The sequence below is a fragment of the Delphinapterus leucas genome, chromosome 2 (assembly GCF_059928025.1).
Source record: "Delphinapterus leucas isolate spDelLeu-1000000601 "Yukka" chromosome 2, BTC_Dleu_Yukka2, whole genome shotgun sequence".
NCBI classification, from domain to species: Eukaryota; Metazoa; Chordata; class Mammalia; order Artiodactyla; family Monodontidae; genus Delphinapterus; species Delphinapterus leucas.
Window position 1 is genome coordinate 98129972 of NC_143130.1, and position 21399 is coordinate 98151370.

The 21399-nt window shown below is 40.2% G+C and overlaps 1 protein-coding gene across 4 annotated transcripts in view; it reads right to left on the bottom strand.

The window, feature by feature from the left end:
- Positions 1 to 21399, bottom strand: part of EIF2AK4 (eukaryotic translation initiation factor 2 alpha kinase 4) — a 114166-nt gene that overhangs the window by 75611 nt on the left and 17156 nt on the right. For 3 of the 4 annotated variants that reach the window (XR_002646592.3, XM_089907384.1, XM_022587503.3), the window contains 4 exons: positions 14155 to 14307; positions 11822 to 11902; positions 10146 to 10294; positions 2236 to 2351 (listed from right to left, as the gene is read on the bottom strand). Coding sequence is in view for 3 of the 4 variants with exons in the window: in XM_089907384.1 (XP_089763510.1) it covers positions 2236 to 2351; positions 10146 to 10294; positions 11822 to 11902; positions 14155 to 14307 (499 nt within the window). In the remaining variant the exon portion in view is untranslated. Of the gene's footprint in view, positions 1 to 2235; positions 2352 to 10145; positions 10295 to 11821; positions 11903 to 14154; positions 14308 to 21399 lie in introns of those variants that run through there. The other variant, XM_089907385.1, reaches the window with a different exon arrangement.

Genomic DNA, 21399 nt, shown 5'->3' on the forward strand with positions numbered 1-21399 from the left:
TAAGATGTTCAGCGGTATCCCTGGCCTCTATCCACAAGATGCCAGTAGCACCCCTTACCCTAGTCTTAATCATCAAAAATATCTCTAGATGTCACCTAGTGTCCCCTAGGGAAGAAAATCGCCCCAATTGAGAACCACTGATATTCTTTTCTTTTTCTCGTATTCTTTTTCTCTTACTATATAAATAATATTGATAGTTCTCCATGATGCTACATTATCTTCATAATGAAAAGTGAAGTAACCTGTATACATAAGACAAAGTGGTCTTGGCAAAAATACTTTGGAGAAATGTGGCTGAACTAACTCACCTAGAGAAGCAGTTTTACTTCATAGAAATGCTGACCATTTAAGAGATTTTATTTTAAATGATCTGTTATGCTAGTCATAATTCCTGACATTCTCAGCTAAGGGGAAAAAAAAAACACCCAATGTTTGAAAATGTGTCAATCAAAGGAAGCAACCTGTGGAATGTTGGATCTATGCAGCACACGCTGGAAACACATGATAGTAAACGTTTATGGGACGGAATGTGATGTGATTTACATAAAGCCTAATTAAATTCGTGAATTATATGGCACAATGTCTTGCAATATTTATCTCCCCAACTGGGACTAAGTGGGTATTTCATAATTGCTGGTTGGGTTTTTATTTTATATTATAGTTCATTATTGCCACCCTCCTTTTGTCACTTTTGTGTGATGGGGATAATAAAAGGGACAAAAGAACACACTGCAGTGAGGCTGAAGGAAAATGTTACCAAAAGAGCTCAGACTGATACTCTACTACGTGCTACCAATCATCATTTATACAGAAGCCTCTATAATGCTTTAATGTATAAGGAATAATATCTAGGGAAGTTCTTGATTCCCTCTAGTTCCAACAGCTTTAAAGCAAATGTTAATTTATTGATCTTTTACAAAAACATTTCTTAGAAAATTAGGGCATATTTTAAAAACTAGACCCGTCATGAGAAAACAAAATAAATAATTTACTTGGTGGTTTTATAAAAAAAAAGTTCAGGCTGCAAATGTGTCTCCTCATGAGGGTATTAAATAAGGTGAATCTGTCTAATGAGTACCAGTGAGACTAGGAGACAAAGGTAAGGTAATAAGCAGTTGGATTAATTTGCCTTCCTGATTTCCCCAGATTATTAAAAGTAGTGAGTTTTATGTTGCCAATTCATGAGTCGGAAATGCCTCAGAGTCAAGGACAGTCTCAGGACCAAAGCCAAGCATCTCTATCAAGGTCTTAAACCTGCCCAAACAGTTGCTGTGTCTGAACAGGGCAGGCTCTGCGTATGTGCAGAATCCTGCATGGTCCAGGCTGCCTCAGTCAGCCAAGGTTGAGTGTCCAGATCTCAGACACTTCAGATGCTTGATTTCTTCTCCCTCCACCTGCTGCCCTCTCCCTGGCAACTCCCCTGTTTATTTATACCTTCTCAAAGAGGAAGGGAAAAGATAACGAAAGAAAGCAAACTTGATCCAGGTAATTTAGCTACCTGTTAGCTCTGGTAAGAATACTCATGGGATTGAAAATTGAACTTAATTGTCAAATTCACCATATGCAAGTGATCCCTACACCAATTAGTGGCTGTATCTGTATGACTGATAAAAGATCATGTACATTTAGGGCAAAGGAAGTAGATACTGAAAACTTGATTTTAATATAAACAATTTAAATAGCAAATTGCTGAATGAGATTCACTCCAAATAGCCACCTGCTAAATAAGATGGCTAAACTGCTAAATAAAACACATGGAAAATAAAGTGGTTTTCCTGGTCTGGTACAGCATGCCAAGCAGGAAAACGCTAAGCAGGTGGACAGCAAATTAAGAAAATGAGACTTGACCATTAAAGATCATAGGCATTAGAACTCATCTTGTTACACATATTCTATCAGCAACAGATGCACAAGATGCAAAATTCTACGGATTCATAATATTCCAACCATTTTGGTTTTGAAAAGCTTGGCTAATTCTAACGACGGCAAATTTTAAATTACCTTTCTGCTAACAATATTGCCCCAAAAGCCTGGGTTTTTATTTCCATTTTACAGAAGGGGAAACCTGAGTGACTTCTTCTAGTCATCAGGAACAGGAGCTAGGTTGACTATCATCTTAAAGAGTCTTCCTTGGACCGCGCTGGTCTAGACGACGCGGCATCTATTCTACCCCATTCCTTCATGATTAACTTTCGTCATTAGAATAATTTAAATGAGTTTAGCTAGTTTACTCACCAATACATTTCCCTTTGTGCACCATGAGCTGATCAGGACTACCCATAGAGAAATACAGGATTTCACAAGAGCCAGGAGAATCTTCACTACTACACACAGAATACTGACGTTCTCGCCTTAAAAATAAATTTGGACAACGATTTTTTTTCTTTAAGATTAACACAGGAAATTCTTGCCCCTCCATTTCTTCCTGCTTACTAGCCCACTCACTGTCCAACATCTGTCTCTGCTGGGAACTGAGCTGAAGGTGCTAATGCGAAAGCTGTCCAAGCCCCCACTCGCCATTGAGTCTTCCCCACATGAACTCTACAAACCCCTGCTCTACACCTGTGCTGCCCAGTATGGTAGCCACTAGCCACATGTGGCTACTTAAATTCAATTCAAACTCAATTAAATGAAAAATTCAGTTCTTCAACTGCAATAGGCACACTTAAGTACAGAGATACCTCATTTTATTGTACTTGGCTTTATTGAACTTCAAAGCATCTGTGGCTTTTTTTTTTTTTTAGATTGAAGGTTTGCGGCAACCTTGCATTAAGCAAGTCTATCAGCTCCATTTTTCCAACAGCATTTGCTTACTTCATGTCTCTGTGTCACGTTGTGGTAATTCTTGCAATATTTCAAACTTTTTCATTTGTATTATATTTGCTTTGGTGATCTGTGATCAGTTACTACTACGACTCACTGAAGGCTCAGATGCTGTTTATTAGCATTTTTCAGCAATAAAGTATTTTTAAATTAAGGTATGTACATTGTTTTTTAAAAATATAATGCAATTGCACACTTAATAGACCACAGCATAGTGTAAACATGACTTTTATATGCACTGGGAAACCAAAAATTCATGTGACTTGCTTTATTGTGGTGGTCTGTTCCCACAACATCTCTGAGGTATGTTTGTACTCAGCCCCAAGTGGCTAGTGGCTATATAAGCAAATGTTACTGGGCAGCATTGATCGAGAACATTTCCATCATCACAGAAGTTCTACAGCAGTGATTTAGCTCTATTCCATATTGACCCCACATCTCGTGCACACACACATCTGGAGAAACCTGCAAAATGGCGGGCTTGGAGCACTACAAATTCCTGATCACCAACTGGGCTTCCCACTATTGAATGCTCATTCATTCTCTTTCTGGTCTCTGCTCTTCCCCTTCACGACTTCTTCAAAACACTCAAAGCCCAACCCCTCTTCTTCTCTTTCCCTTTTTCTGCTTTTTTTTCTGAGTGGGAAGCAATAGCTGGGAAGCTAGATTATAACACAAATATAACGAGTAAATCGGGAGAGCTTTGCAGGGATGAGGCAAGGGAGAGAGCTCTTGATGGTCAGGATTGGACACTTGGAAGAAATGCTTTGATCCCTAGGAAGCAGCCCTCTCACTCTGAGTGTGATACTGACCTCCACTTTCACTGAGAACATGAAGAAATGAGCAGTGAAGCCCACACTTTCTGTGGGTCCACCTAGAAAGTTACTTGGCGTCTGCCCCATTTTTTCTTTTTCCCGGACTGTGAGAAAGGACAGCTGCCCTGTCCTCAGTTCCATCCCTACAGTCTCCTCTGGGACCCTGCTCCATCAGTTTGTCCCTCTCTCCTGTATGGTCAATCTGTTCCTCTATATTAGCTCCTTCCCTCAGCCTATATATCTTTCCCACGTCCATTCTACTCTCCCTCAATCCCATGCCCCATCTTGTTTTTCATTTTCAAACTTCTACACTTGCTGTCTCCATGTCTGCCCCTTCTATTTACTCTTCATGGTACTGTGAAGTCAATAAAGCTGCCACCTCCCTCCTACCCACATTCGATCTGATTTTTCCCCTTGGTTCTTTTTTTTTTTTTTGTGGTTGGTGGCATAGTCATCCATTCTGTCTCACTAGTCAAAAATGTGCACGTCTCCCTGAGCTCCTAGATCTCCTGCATCTAACTGATCCCCAAGTATCAGCCTCTCTTCTCCAATTCCCCTGCCCTGTTCAGGACATCACTAAATTTCTCCCGGATACAAGAAATACCCCATTATTAACTGGTCTCACCGCCTTCAATCCTATACACCTTTCCCCCCACAACACCCGCCCACACTGCTGACAAGGCCTGTTATGACTTGAGTCTCTCATACCACATGTGTGTCCACAAATTCCAATACCAGGGTATGACTAAATACACTGTAGCTCTGTTTAAATTTTGACTTCTCAAGTTATTTGTGCAACCCTGGGCATACTGAAATTTATAGAGAAAAGGATAAGAGCGAGGGTTTAAAATGATGTGCTAGACTTATTAACATATAATAAATGATCCAGAAGCACCTCTACATGAGCTTTGCCCCCTCCAACAGATGGTGCTAATAGTCATTTTAGTCTAACTCCTCTATGTTCTTTAGTTTACAGTGTGTAAATGCTTGATTTTGAGGCGTTTTAGACTATTAATCACCCCATCATGACTGTTAAGTACAAACCCAATGAGAATGTTAAGAGTTCTAGTAAGAAAAGATGTATCATTAGGATTGAAAAAAAACCCAGAGATCATTTTAAAAGTGAAAGTGTCAAGAAAAGGACAAATGTGGTACATGCCACATGGGATAGACTGACAGCAGGAACAGTTCTGAAGGATAAAAAGTAAATCACAGAGAGTTTGAAGAGAAGGAACAAAGAAGTCCAACGTCACTGACGTTTCCTGTTTTCACCCAAAAATGTGTACATATTGGAGGCTCATACTGTCTACTTTGGACTCATCAGAATTGGGTTCAGAACAACCTTCTGGAACCTAATCTATTAATAAGTAAAACAGCTCCTAAACTCCAGCAGAAATAGCCATCCCAATGCAAGCAAATGGTATTTAGAAGCAATTAACACTGGTGACATTGCCAACGATTTTTTTTTTAAAGATTTATTTATTATTTTTTTTTGGCCGCGTCGGGTCTTAGTTGTGGCACACGGAGTCTTTCGTTGCTGCACACGGGGTCTTTCGCTGCGGCACATGGGCTTCTCTCTAGTTGTGGCGCGAAGGCTCCAGGGCATGTGGGCTCTGTAGTTTGTGGCACGCAGGCTCTCTAGTTGAGGTGTGCGGGCTCAGTAGCTGTGGTGTGTGGGCTTAGTTGCCCCGCAGCATGTGGGATCTTAGTTCCCTAACCAGGGATGGAACCCGCATCCCCTGCATTGGAAGGTGGATTCTTTACCACTGGACTACCAGGGAAGTCCCGTCATTGCCAATGATTAATTCTAGATTATGGAATGTTCATGGGGGTTTGCAATATCATTAGAAATATCACCCATGTTATCAGTTTTTCCCAGTAGCTGTGGCAGTACACAGGATAAAGGGTGTTTTAAACAAAATTGCCAAATAACATTAACTGGGCTTTATAAAGAACAGATAATTAGACACAGTTCAATTTTAGAAGACTAAATTAGGCATCTACGACCTTGATACCTCAAATAAGAAGAAAATATGATTTTTTAAAAAGCCAAGTAGCAAGAAAAGAGGAAGCAATTTGTCTACTAGGGACTTGAGAATCAGACTCCCACCCAAAAGACTGCTCTGCCAACATGGTCAATGGTGTAGATGGTTGGGATGGGACAGAAAAAGGGAGATCTCAGATGAGACACAGGGGGCTAGGGTAGTCTCACCTTCCCGCCTAACTCACCAAGATGCCACAGAAAACTCTAGCTCTTGGTCCCCCAATTTGAAACTCCAGGCAGCTCTGTGGACATAAAGTTAGTAAGAATTGCTGACATTGCTTAATTTGAAGTGAACCAGTATATGCCTCCATGGAGCCAACTGGAGAGACTGTGAACAATGGAGGCTCGCAAGTGTGGAGAGATGTATCAAGGATTCCCTCTTCCCCTACCCACATCCTTAGTACTTCAGCGGTTCCCCAGCCCATGTCTTATACTTAGGAGACAGGCTGGGACCTGGGACCCTTTGCTGCAGTGCTTTCACCTGGACAAACACGTCTCCTAGAGCAACAGAAGACAAAGAAACTATAAGGGACTAAAAATAACTGCGTGCATGCCCCCTCGGGGCAAATTATGAACAACAAGATACAAAAAGACCAAAAACCCAACTGCCACTTCTGAGGTGTTGGGAGCAAAGCAGGGTACTGAGCATGCACCCTGCACACAGCACCACCAAGGGGGTGGGGCTGGCCACCCAAGTCAGCCCTCCGGCCCAACCCAGGGGTCTGCCCCTACCCTCACCCCATTTAAGGCACCAGCTTGCCCCCCCACCTCAGAGACAGAGCAAGGGCACCTGTTATTTGCTCCCATGTGCTACAGCACGAGTCCCAGTAAAGCCTTCCCTGAATTTCTCATCTGGCCTCGTATCAATTTCTATTGATTAAAGAGTCCAAGAACCCAGCTGGGTAACACTTATACCCTTAATTATCTCTTCTCTGTAAGGAGGAATAGCCAGCAGTTACCACACCTGGTGTCAAAATCAGGAAAACAAACTACCAGACAACCTGATGCTGTTTCCTGGTGAAAATGGGTGATGTGTCCTAGATTCTGGGCTACACTTTAGTAACCTGCACAGAAGGCAAGTCTGAAACGGTGAAAATAATCCTCTACCATGAACTACTTTATAGAATTTTTTTTTCTTTTTTTGCTTCTCCTAAAAAGTTCAAAGTGCCCATTTATGAGATACAACATCCCTGGGAAGAAGGCAGGAGAGAACTATGTCTGCATTTACAAAAGACAGCTTGACACTGAATGGTTAGTTTAAACTGACGCTTTAAAATAGTTAGTTTTATATTATTTGAATGTTACCTCAATTTGAAAAAAAATAAAAGGTAAATCCTTCAAGGGGGAAAAAAGACAACCTTAAGGACACAGAAAATAAAGCTGTTCAACAAAGACAAAAACACATCCGTGAAAAGCTGGGCCAATGGGGCTGGCCTTTGAGTATCAGGCCTTTAAGCTCTTTCCACTAGAACAGTGAGTGGTTTTCTGTTCTCTTTCTCTTGTTTTACGCAGTAGAAACCTTTCATTAAATAAAGCCTTACTGATTTTTGATATGCCCACATAAAAAGAAAAGCTGAGTCGCCCTGGTTGAAGAGACTGCAGACCCTACAAGTGCCAAAAAGACAGTCTGTCCCTTTCTATCATCCTTCCTGACTCCCTCCCTCCCTTCATCAGACGTTTACTGAGCACCTACTCTGTCTCTCCCAGGCACTGTTCCAGGACCTGAGGGAAACACAGATGGGGTCCTTCCTCGCATGAACTTGACATTGTCATGAAAGGAGAAAGACAATAAAAAAGCAAACAAATGTATATGAAGTTCAGTTAGCAGTAACTGCTATGGAGAAACGTAAAACAGGGAAGTGGAGAACAAGTGACTAAGCAGGGGAGCGGGGTGTGGGGGGTGCTCAGGGAAGGCGTCTGAGGTCACTTGTGAGCGGAGAACCGAAAGATAAGGAGTCGGCCATGCAAAGTGCCCCAGGGAGAGCGTAGCAGGCAGAGTGACTGGAAGAGGCCCTGAGATGGGAAGGAGCTTGGTGTGCGCGAGGGACTGGAAGATGAGCGTGGCTGCCGTGCAGAGGCTAAGGGAGGGGGAGAGTAGTATGAAGCATGATGTGCAGACTGTTCCTCTACTGTTGCTCTCCTGTTCTCCATTCTCCACTGGCAGCCAGGAAGAACTTCACTCAGCGTGGACCAGATGGTATCTTATTCCCCTTTAAAACCCCGAATGGCTGCTCATTACACCTAAACTGCTGACCCGACCAACAGAGCCCTCCGTGACACACCCCTGCCGCCCCCTTGAACCACTGTCTCCATGCCCGCTCATTCTAGCTGCCCTGTTTGATGAGCTCTGCGCAGCACAAGACCAGGCTGGCTTCGGGTCTTCTGCTCCGGCTGCTCTTTACCCGAACAGCTGGATCCGTTCCATCATCCAGATCCGGTATCTGTGCCCTGCCAGTCGAAAGCCACCGTCCTTCTGTCACTCAGGATCCAATCCTTGGACTCCAATCTAAAGTAGCCATCCAGTCTTTCTTCAAGACAGCCTATTTAAATTCTCTGCGGAGCGCTAGTCACTATCTGACATTTTCTTGCTTGCTTGTGGACGGACTCCTCCAACTAGAATATAAGCTCCATGAAACCAGCGTCCTTCTTGATCTTGCTTATTGAATCCCCAGGACTCAGAACAGTGTCTGACCTTTAGTAAGTGCTCATTAAGTATCTGGTTCTAGATTGTATTGTTTTTAGTCACAGCCAATTCGAATAATGCCTGCTGACAACAGTGATGACAAGGCCATCTCTACTAACTCTATCAACTGTATCTACTAACTGAAAGAATAAAATGGAACACTCTGGTTATTTCCTTTGGCTTTCCAACTCAAAGACTAGTGAATAGCAAGGAAGAAAAAGAATCATGAGTATGCCATGAGGTACTTCAGTATATCAAAGACTTTTTATTTCTTAACTGAAGAAGCATGTAAACTATATTTTAAGAAAGATTCATGCTTTTCTAGTCGGTAGCCAACATAGTGCCAGAATTCATGCAGGTTTGTACAACAACGTTGGCAAACAATACATAAAAAATGATTTCTTCTTGGATGCTCATGGAATGTCACATTTTATCCAAGACATACAAATGGCCCTCTACAAGCACTACATGAAAAGTTCTACCTATGTCAAGGAGGGAGAGAAGTTCCCATCCTTCCTTGAATAAACTTGCTAATAATCTCTGATCTCAAAAGCCAAGTCTAATCTTGGACCCGCTGTCTACAGTTAGCCGCAAAAATGGAAATGTTTAAACTAAAAAAAATTGTTTTTTATACATCCTTATTCATGGCATTGATTTATTTCCACTGTTTCTAACACAGTAGGAATCTGTCAATTATTTCCTACTGAAATACTCTGACAACTTCAAACTATGTTGCCTAATGGAAGCCCAGTTGCAAAAACAATCTAAATTGGTGCAAGGAGTTATAACCTTAAAAAGGAGTTGTTACCAGAAACTGCATTCAAGAAAAGACTTAGTTCACCTTAACAGTAGGTGGTTAAATGTTAATATCAAAATAATTTCTGAGCTGATTTTTTTTTAAGTAGATAATTAGGGAAAGAACTGAAATGATTCCTTCGTATAAACAAACTGTAACCAGAAAGATTATATAAGCTTTAGTTTGGTACCTAAAATGTTTCTTTTTATAGAAGAAAATGTTGGTTTTAAGTGCTGCTTAGATTCTCACAAGAGATAGTTTAAACACATAAAGAAGCTGAATTATAATACCTATACTACTTAATCACCCACCTACCCACAAATGGATTCTGTACTAAAATTCCTTTCTGGTCCACAGCGGGTCACAGCAAATAGACAGGGAAGTCTCAATTCTTTGGTGGAAAAGGATGTGGAGGAAGAGATAGTACCTTTCATATCATCTCTGGTGACAGGGAACAACCCAGGAGCCCACCTGCAGTAACAGGGAAGCCCAGTGTCCTCAGTAGCAACAGGGAGGGGAGCCCTGACAGCAAACTGGGGCTCCCATCCTCATGTAAAGGATCTCCCACACCCGTGCCTGTTTTGGAGTATCCCCCACATCTGTGGTGGGACCTAGGGAGTTACAGACTGCAAACACACACAGTGTGAAATCTGACTGGATGATGATTCTGACAGAGAAAAGTTTTTAAATCACTTACTGAATAATTAGATCATTAAAAGTCAGATCAAACTGCAGTGGAGGCAAGACTGTGAAGTGTTGTAACTGTTATAAAAGGGAATGAACCCTAAAACTGGTTTCATGAAAGATACTTGGAAAGTGTTAAATGAAAATTTCATTTCATATTGCTAACTAATATATTAAGATATACAGGCGCTGCAAAAGTTATTAAAACTATCATGTGACAATTCCACCAAATTTCACTACAAGTTGTTTTAATTCTTCTACATCTTTCATCCCTTCAGATCAGAAACCTCAGGGACTCACCTAGACCTTCCAGATGAGTTGGTCCGATGTTTTCCATTTCCTATAAAGTCAGGAGAGCCTCCATGTAGAATGGCAGCTGTTCTGTGTCCTCCTGGGTCTTTCCTAGAGGTATGATCTTGGTTTGACAAACTAGCTATTTCTAAACGTTCCTTAAAAAAAGAAAAGTAAAACCTACTTTAGATATGTCATAAGTGGAAGACAATCCTGGTACATAATTATAAATATGTAGAGAATGCAACTCTTATTTAAGCTGAATGTTTTCAAGTGTAATAAAGTTGAACTCAACTTTTAAAAGTTTAATGTCCAAATATGTACTGGTTCAAGAACTGAAGGCCAGGTTACCATTTCAAGAGAATGTGAGTTTTATAAATGAAAATGCTTAGAATCGTGGAATATACATGAAAAGTTAGGGAGAAGAGCAAGAGATGAACAGAAGGAGGCATTCAAAGAGAGAGCAGATTCAATATCCTATAATAAACCATAATGGAAAAGAAAAAAAATGTTCTAGTACCGTTTGCTGAAAAGGCTATCCTTTCTCCAGAATTATCTTTGTACCTTAGTCAAAAAATCAGTTATATATACATGGGGTGGAGGGGGTCTATGTTTGCATTATGTCTTCTGTCTATTGATACAATTAGTATTGTTCTGTTATCTATCTTGACTCCAATATTAAACTATTTTGAACACTGTAAAAAACAAACAAACAAACAAGGAGAGAGCAGAGTGAGTGACAGGAAGGCAGATCAGATGTAAGATAGGAGAGTTGGTGGGAACAGTAACATCACCTTAAATTTGTATACAGCTTTGTACGTTCACAAAGGGCAGTACATTTATCTGTGAGAATAATTACATAAGACAGAAAGGAAGGCATTATCTGTGCCGTCTTAAGGGGTGAGGAAAATGATCCTCGGAGAGTGTCATCTGTCAAGGTCGCAGAGCCAGGCAGTAAAAAAGCCAAAGCTTTCAGCCAGGTGCTGCTTACCTGCACATCAGTGCCTCCACCCACTGCACCTCATTGCTTCCCTTAAGTTTAATGCCATATTTCTCTAAAAGAGAATGAGCAAAATTGTCTCTGGATTTCTCCAAACATGTGTAGCTGGTTTTTGATTGAGTTGGACTCAGGAAAAATATAGGAAAAAGGACTTTATCCTTTTCCACTCCTGCTTTTTAAACCAGCTCTGTTGAATCCTTCTTTTCCATCACTGAATGAAATCTCAGGGAAATCCATGTGGTTTCCATTCACTCTTCTGTATGAACAAATAGTTTTGTTTTCCAAGTATTAATAATTCCAGTCTGGGTTGATTATCAAAACTTCAATCTCCTCTGTCGTTCAGCTCTTTTGATAAACTACTGTAGTTATGTAAGCCAAAGACATCTACAGATAACATACAACTCTAAATTTTGTTACTTATTTGGAGAATCTAAAATATATAATGAATGATATTTGGGGGACTTTTTAGTGCTTCATTTTAAGCTTTACTACTGATACTAACAAAGGACGGGAAAAAGAATAATGAAGGAAAAAGAATAATGAAGAATGAAGGACAGGGGTCCTGACTTCTCAGATATTCAAACATTATAAAGATACAATAATTCAAATATCATCAATGGAAATAAAAAGATTTTATGTTTAGCAAAATGTAAACTATTTGAGTATGGCAGAACTGCTAGAGTACCTGCTTAGCCATTTCTTTCCTTTTTTTCTCTTCTTTTATCTCTTCTTTCCTTCTCTGAATCTCATGAAGGATTTCACGTTGCTGAAATAAATCATACTGCCATCAGATGCTGATCCCTGAAACCCATACAACATACGAATTCTGTAATCACAAAAAATCTTTTGAATTTCAGTAATTCAAGCTCTCATCTCCTAAGAGATCTGAATATCTAGAACCTTAGTACAAACTGTAGTTACGTCAGTTTTATTAGAGTTCTTAGGCAATAGGCTTCCCACTTAAATGGGTGTGAAGACTGTGGGGAGGGACACGTACTCCCCATTTCTATGTGGACGGACTTTTTTTGGAAGCACGGAGTCCTAACCACTGGACTGCCAGGGGATTCCCAATGTGTAGGGAGTTTAACTGCAGCAACACCATGGGCTGCTCACTGCTCCCCACACTTGACTGAGACCCTCCTCTTTGATACCTGCCTGTCTGCAGAGAACATGCACTTGCGCCTACTGTCGGCCAGGCCGCTGGGTGGAGGTGGGCTGAGCTGGGTGCACACCCACAAGCCACAGACCTTCAGGTGCATTCCCCAATCAGTTTTCTCAGTATTAAAAGTGGCATTTTGATCTCTATCCATTTGACTCATGTAGCTATTACTCAAATGATTCTGAATTTTAGGTAGAGAAAAATAGTGTTTTTTTATGAGCTGCCTAAAATTCCAGGTTATAAATATCAAAACCATTGAGAAACTCACCAAAAACTATTACAGCAATAATATAAAGCATACCCAAAACTTACAGCTAGTTATTATAGTAGGACACCAAAACAAGTCTGTTAAATATCTTTATCTTCTAGTAAAAATGTGTCTGCCTAAGAACAATGACAACAATAAGGAACTTTAAACCCTAAATGGTAACTAGGCTATGCAATTAAATAGGAGATAAGCAGTAACAAAATGAATGGAACCAGGATTTCCCTGGTGGTCCAGTGGTTAAGACTCCGTGCTCCCAGTGCAGGGGGCCCAGGTTCGATCCCTAGTCAGGGAACTAGATCCCTCATGCTGCAACCAGAAAAAACCAAAAAAAAAAAAAATCCCTCATGCCACAACTAAGACCTGGCACAGCCAAATAAATAAATATTGAGAAAAAAATGAACGGAGCTCACAAAGACAGTGTTAACATAAGTAAAGGATGAACAAAATGAAGCAGGAAAAAAGAACCAGGAATAAGAACCTAAGAAAAGCAGGAAAAACAAAACCCTACAAGTAATTGCAACACCTAAGGGAAAAAAACTAAAAAGCCTCACTGAGAGATAAAAATAAATGGAAAAACATTCCTGGATAGGAAGTCTGAATACTGTCATAATGTTAATTCTTCCTAAATGAATACATAAGTTTAGTGCAATTTTACTCAAAATCCCACAGGCTTTGTTTTGTTTTGATTTTGAGAAAGCAATCCTATAACTTATCTGTGAGAATAGCCAATAGAAAAAAAAAAAAAAGAATGAAGGATGAAGGGACAGGGGTCCTGACTTAGACAGTCAAACGTTATAAAGATACAATAACTCAAAGAGTGCTGTAGAGACTCAAGAAAAAAACATGAATTGAACAAAAGAGACAATTCACAAGTAGAACTTAGTATAAATGAGTAGGTAAAATACACTTTAAAGGAATTATTACAAATCACTTAAAAATGAATGATTACTTAATAAATGTGTTAGGAAAATGACTGGAAAAAAAAAAAAAGAAAAACTCAGACCCTCATTTTTACAACCCACACCAAAATAAGTTCTAGATAAGTTTATTAAAAGACTAAATAGAAGGAAAAAAAACCTTAAAAATCAGGAAGGAAATTTAGATACATGTATTAACTCTGATTAAAGCATTTTTAAAATAACACAGCAGTATACATCTGTACGCAAATTAAGAAAAAGTAAAAATGGTTAATGAACAAAAAAAACGTTCAGTCTCTGGCTTTGGCTACTCATTTGGGCATGAGATACTTGTCCCACAGGGGGAAGAAGATAATAGCCTCTGAACTCCTGCACAGCTTTACAAGTACAGAAAGAGCACCAGAAGTTTGGTTAAGCCAACTTCCTTTTTCTTTTATTTAAAAACCTGGACTAAGCGTTCTAGGGGTAGCATTGATATCTGTTGGGAGGGAATCACTCATAGTATTTATTTCTTAGTTACTCTTAGGGCCTTCTTTCACATGAATCCATGGTTCTTGGATCAAATGCCGAGCAAAACTTAAAGAAATACCAGTAAGTGAGTAGGTAGAGACGGAGGAAAACCTATAGGAGCTCGCAGTCCTCCGGGCCGGACACCGCGGTGACAAGGGTCTCACCTCCTCTTCCTCTTTCCGTTTGGCCTCTAACTGCCTCCGTTGCTCCTCCTGAGCCCGCCTTTCCAGCATTTCTTCATGAAAAGACTTGGGAGGGGGCTTGTTGTGCTCGCAGAGGAATGACTGCACATGGTAAGCCAGTTCAAATATCATCACCTAAACACATGGATGGAAATCAACCACAAATGGTCAAGTGACGCAAAGCAGGGCCTCAAGGTGAGACTACAGAAAAACATCCAGGCCATCCGAGACTCACTCACAATGGTGATATTCATTTTGATGTGACACGTTCTAAATTAGGTCTAGGATGCAACCACAGGAGGAAAAAGCTTTTATAGCACTCACCTCATTGTGTTACCATCAAGAAAAATTACTATCTAGATAAATAAAAAACTTCACTTTTCTTTTGCAATCCTATTCAATTTATTATCATTTTCTGTATAATAAATCCGATAAAATGTTATTCTGTATAAATAAATCTGGTAAAATATTTAAGACTGCATAAAAGTAAAGACTACCTTCCCAGCTAGAAAACCTGCCTACATAATGACAGTTGAGCAGAGAATAATCATTGCTAACATGACAGCTTTCATCTATCCATACAGCATACTGAAAACATCCTACTGGGGTACAGAGGCAAACGCTTAAAGGCCTCACTCTCTCCCTACTAGTAATGGGCCAGTAGGAGGCTAATTAATACTTAGAAAGCATTTCATTTCCACTTAGGGAAGCATTCACAGTATCAGAAGGAAAAAGGCCCCCCTCTCAGACATCCTATGTGAATGTAGGAAGCCACTTTCCCCAACCCCTAAATCATAAACCATAGCTTGGTTGGTAAATCAACAGAGCAAGGGTTTCTGGGACCCCACACCGACCAACTATTCCAACCCCAAAGAGGTCAAGAGTGCCAAGCTCCTTCTGCAGATGAGGACCACCACTCTGAAATTTCTTTTTCCTCATTTACAATGAAGCACATTAAAAATTATTGTTTCTAAAAGGACTTAGGGTGGTAAAAAGTAACAGAATTCATTGTACACAAGAATATATAGTTTGCCTGGTGTTCACCTTTCTCTTGGGGAGAAACCACAGCTATTGTTGGGGGAAGCTGTATTTTTTATTGTACTAGAAGCTGTGGCATTCACTAGAAACACTAGTTTAGAGTCTAAGAGGCAAACTATTCTGTGAAAAGCTCTTTTAAGGAAAGCTGGTTAAAGAAGGCAGTTTCCATCACGTCAAAGAGAAACCATTTCTACACCAGAAAGGAGCCAGGAGCCAAGCAGTGGAGGGATTTTCTTTTGCTAATCTATTTAATTTACTAGCATTTTCTGTATAAATCTGATAAAACATACAAGACTGGATGTAAATAAGAGCTAGTCTCCAAACTGGCTCTTGTCCCCCTCTCCCCCAAATCTACACAGTCCATCGTCTTGCTTCTCTCAGCCTCTGCTCACATGTCACCTGGTGGGGCCTCTCCTGACCTCCTTATTTACAACAGCCGCTCTGCCTCACCTCACAGTACACATCTTTATCAGTCAGGGTTCTCCCAAGAGACAGAACCAAATAGAAGGGGTATGTGTCCACATATATATATATATATATATATATATATATGGTATAGTATCTGCACATAATCTATGTGCATCCTCCCACAGTATACTTTAAATCATCTCTAGATTACTTACAATACCTAATAGAATGAAAATACTATGTAAATAGTTGTAAATACTATGTAAATGTTATGTAAATAGTTGTTGGCATGCAGCAAATTCAAGTTCTGCTTTTTGGAACTTCCTGGATTGTTTTTGTGAATATTTTCCATCTATGGTTGCCTGAATACACGGATGTAGTACCCACAGATACGGAGAGCTGACTGTGTATGTCGAGAGAGAGAGAGAGAGAGAGAGAGAGAGAGAGAGAGAGAGAGAGAGAGAGAGAGAGAGAGAGAGAGAGAACGCCAGCAGGCTGGTGACCCAGGGCAGAGTTGATGTTGCAGTTCAAGTCCCAAGGGCATCTCCTGGCAATTCCTTCTTCCAGGGAGGCCAGTCTTCTTCTTTTAATGCCCTCAACTGACTGGGTGAGGCCACTCCACCTTATGGAGAGTAAGCTGCTTAACCCAAAGTATACTGATTTAAATGTTAATTTCATCTAAAAAATACCTTCACAGAAACATATAGAATAATGTTTGGCCAAATATCCGGGTACCATGGCCTAGCCAACAGACACATAAAATTAACCATCACAACTTCTATTAGAATGGATAAAATAGAAAACTGACAACATCAAATGCTGACACGGATGTGGAGAAACTGGATCACTCACATATTGCTGACGGTAATGTAAAGTGGTCAGCTAATCTGGAAAATTTGGGCAGTTTCTTAAAAAACTGAACACACGGTACCATACACCCACAGCTGCACCCCTGAGCATTTATTTCAGAGAAATGAACTTGTGTTCACACCAAAAGCTGTATGTAAATGTTTACAGCAGCTTTATTTTTTATTTATTTATTTATTTTTGGCTGTGTTGGGTCTGCGTTTCTGTGCGAGGGCTTTCTCTAGTTGCAGCAAGCAGGGGCCACTCTTCATCGCGGTGTGCGGGCCTCTCACTGTCACAGCCTCTCTTGTTGTGGAGCGCAGGCTCCAGACGCGCAGGCTCAGTAGTTGTGGCTCACAGGCCTAGTTGCTCTGCGGCATGTGGGATCTTCCCAGACCAGGGCTCGAACCCATGTCCCCTGCATGGGCAGGCAGATTCTCAACCACTGCGCCACCAGGGAAGCCCAGCAGCTTTATTTTTAATAGCCCCAAACTGGAAATAATTCAGCTGTCTTTCACCTGGTGGATGGCTAAACAAACAGTGGTGTACCTATAAGATGGAATACTACTCAGCAATAAAAAGTAACAACTATTGATACATGTGACAGTCTGATGAGTCTCCACAGAATCATGCTGAAGTGGTGGGGGGAGGGGGAGTAAATCCCAATGGTCACATACTGTGACTCTACTTATATAACATCCTTGAAATGAGACAATTACAGAAATGGAGAACAGATTAGTGGTTGTCAGCTATCACAGAGGGCATGGGGGTGTAAGGAGGTGGCAACATTAGGGATCTTGTGGTGATGAAACTATTCTGTATCTTGACTGTATCAATGTCAATGTCCTGGTTATCATATTACACTATAGTTTTGCAAAAATGTTACCATTGGGGCAAACTGAGTAAAGGGTACTTGGGCTCTCCTGGTATTATTTCTTACAATTGCATGTGAATCTATAATTATCTCAAAATAAAAAGTATAATTTACAATAAAGCCAAAAAAGGCAGGCGGGTGGGGGGACAACAAAAGCAGAAATAAACAAGTGGGACTACATCAAATTAAAAAGTTGCTGCACAGCAAAGGAAACCATCAACAAATGAAAAGTAACGTATAGAATGGGAGAAGGTATTTGCAAATCATATATCTGATAAAGAGTCAATATTTAAATACATAAAGAACTCATACAACTCAGTAGCAAAAAAAAGAAACCAAACAATCTGGACTTCCCTGGTGGTGCAGTGGTTAAGAGTCCACCTGCCAGTGCAGGGGACACGGGTTTGATCCCTGGTCGGGGAAGATCCCACATGCCACAGAGCAACTAAGCCCGTGCGCCACAACTACTGAGCCTGCACTCTAGAGCCCACAAGCCACAACTACTGAGCCCGCATGGCACAACTATTGAGCCTGCGCTCTAGAGCCCATGAGCCACAACTACTGAAGCCCGCGTGCCTAGAGCCCACACCTCACAACAAGAGAAGCCACCACAGTGAGAAGCCCGAGCACCGCAAAGAGTAGCCCCCACTCGCCGCGACTAGAGAAAGCCCGCATGCAGCAACAAAGGCCCAGCGCAGCCAAAAAGAAACAAAAGAAACAAAACAATAAACCCCCCAAAAACTCGCAAACAATCCAATTAAAAAAGGGGCAGAGGAACACAACAGACATTTTTCCAAAGAAGACATACAAATGGCCAATAGGCATATGAAAAGATACTCAACATCACTAATCATCAGGGAAATGCAAATCAAAACCACAATGTGTCATCACCTCACACCTGTTAAAATGGCTATCATCAAAAAGACAGCAAATAACAAGTGTTGGCGAGGATGTGGAGAAAAGGGAACCCACGTACACTCTTGGTGAGAATGTAAATTGGTGCAGCCACTATGTAAAACAGTATGTAGGTTCCTCAAAAACTTAAAAATAGAAATACCATATGATCCAGCAATCCCACTTCTGAGTATATATTTAAAGGAAATGAAAACAAAGGATCTTGAAGAGATATCTGTACTCCCATGTTACTGCAGCATTATTCACGATAGCCAAGCTAGGGAAACAACCTAAGTGTCAACGAATAAGTGAATAAAGAAGATGTGATACACACACACACCAGAATATTGTTGAGCCATGAAAAAGGACATCCTCCTGTTTGCAAGACACAGATGGACCTTGAGGCATTATGTTAAGTGAAACAAGTCAGACAAAGACAAATACTGCACGATATCACTTACAGGTGGAATATAAAAAAGCTGAACTCACAGAAACAAAGACTAAAAGTGCTGTTGTTTTAAGCTGTTACATTTTAGGAAAACTTGTTAGACGGTAATAGATAACTGAATTCGGACAGAACTGAATACTGAACACTTCCTTACTTGAACTTATAAACAAAGTAAAGTATTTACACATAATTATTAGTTTTTCAAAGTAGAACAGCTTTGTGGTATTTGTTGTCTACACGGCCTAGGAGCCAGAGGTAGTAACTAGAGTGTTAGGGACCCCTAACTTTCAATTTTGGCTCAAGTTCCAAGAAAACATGTACTCTTGAGATATAATTTGGTGGTTTGATATTTTGGTTTTTCTACCTGTAAGACAGCATTGACATACATTAATTCATTTGTTAAATTTAAAAAGTATTAAACTAATATAAATAGAATAAAATATAATAACTTAAATAAAAAAGAAACAGAGACTAGAATGGTGGTTACCAGGGGCCGGGGGCGAGGGGGTGGGAGAAAAGGGGAGATATGTTGGTCAAAGAGTACAAACCTCCAGTTGTAAGATAAATAATTCTGGGGATCTAATGTACAGCATAATGATACTTAATAACACTGCATTGTAAAAATAAAATAAAATACAGCAAAAAATTTTTCAGAAAAATCACAAATCATGAATCCAAGAAACCAGAGGATTCTGTAGCTGAATTTTCAATATAACTCCATATTATTTTTCAGCTAGACATTACACTAGACTAGAAATGACTTAAACTAGAAAGAACTTTGGAATAATTCCCAAGGCCTATTTTTTTGTCCAGACTGTGCTACAATCACTTTCTTTCTTTTTTTTAACACCTTTATTGGAGTATAATTGCTTTACAATGGTGTGTTAGTTTCTGCTTTATAACAAAGTGAATCAGTTATACATATACATAAATCCCCATATCTCCTCCCTCTTGGGTCTACCACCCACCCTCCCTATCCCACCCCTCTAGGTGGTCACAAAGCATCGAGCTGATCTCCCTGTGCTATGCGGCTGCTTCCCACTAGCTATCTATTTTACATTTGGTAGTGTATATATGTCCATGCCACTCTCTCACTTTGTCCCAGATTACCCTTCCCCCTCCCCGTGTCCTCAAGTCCATTCTCTACGTCTGTGTCTTTATTCCTGTCCAGCCCCTAGGCTGTTCAGAACCTGTTTTTTGTTTTTAGATTCCATATATATGTGTTAGCATACGGTGTTTGTTTTTCTCTTTCTGACTTACTTCACTCTGTATGCAGACTCTAGGTCCATCCACCTCACTACAAATAATTCAATTTCGTTTCTTTTTATGGCTCAGTAATATTCCATTGTATATATGTGCCACATCTTCTTTATCCATTCATCTGTCCATGGACACTTAGGTTGCTTCCATGTCCTGGCTATTGTAAATAGAGCTGCAATGAACATTGTGGTACATGACTCTTTTTGAATTATGGTTTTCTCAGGGTATATGCCCAGTAGTGGGATTGCTGGGTCGTATGGTAGTTCTATTTTTAGTTTTTTAAGGAACCTCCATACTGTTTTCCATAGTGGCTGTATCAATTTACATTGCCAACAACAGTGCAAGAGAGTTCCCTTTTCTCCATACCCTCTCCAGCATTTTTTGATGATGGCCATTCTGACTGGTGTGAGGTGATACCTCATTGTGGTTTTGATTTGCATTTCTCTAATGATAAGTCATGTTGAGCATCCTTCCATTTGTTTGTTGGCAGTCTGTATATCTTCTTTGGAGAAATGTCTATTCAGGTCTTCTGCCCATTTTTGGGTTAGGTTGTTTGTTTTTTTGATATTGAGCTGCATGAGCTGCTTGTAAATTTTGGAGATTAGTCCTTTGTCAGTGGCTTCATTTGCAAATATTTTCTCCTATTCTGAGGGTTGTCTTTTTGTCTTGTTTAAGTTTTCCTTTGCTGTGCAAAAGCTTTTAAGTTTCATTAGGTCCCGTTTATTTTTGTTTTTATTTCCATTCCTCTAGGAGGTGGGTCAAAAAGGTGCTTGCTGTGATTTATGTCATAGAGTGTTCTGCCTATGTGTTCCTCTAAGAGTTTTATAGTATCTGGTCTTACATTTAGGTCTTTAATCCATTCTGAGTTTATTTTTGTATATGGGGTTAGGGAGTGTTCTAATTTCATTCTTTTACATGTAGCTGTCCAGTTTTCCCAGCACCACTTATTGAAGAGGCTGTCTTTTCTCCATTGTATATTCTTGTCTCCTTTATCAAAAATAAGGTGACCATATGTGCATGGGTTTATCTCTGGGCTTTCTATCCTGTTTCATTGATCTATATTTCTGTTTTTGTGCCAGTACCATACTGTCTTGATTACTGTAGCTTTTTAGTAGGGTCTGAAGTCCGGGAGCCTGATTCCTCCAGCTGTTTTTCTTTCTCAAGATTGCTTTGGCTCTTCAGGGTCTTTTGTGTTTCCATACAAATTGTGAAATTTTTTGTTCTAGTTCTGTGAAAAATGTCATTGGTAATTTGATAGGGATTGCACTGAATCTGTAGATTGCTTTGGGTAGTAGAGTCATTTTCACAATGTTGATTCTTGCAATCCAAGAACATGGTATATCTCTCCATCTATTTGTATCATCTTTAATTTCTTTCATCAGTGCCCTATAGTTTTCTGCATACAGGTCTTTTGTCTCCTTAGGTAGGTTTATTCCTAGATATTTTATTCTTTTTGTTG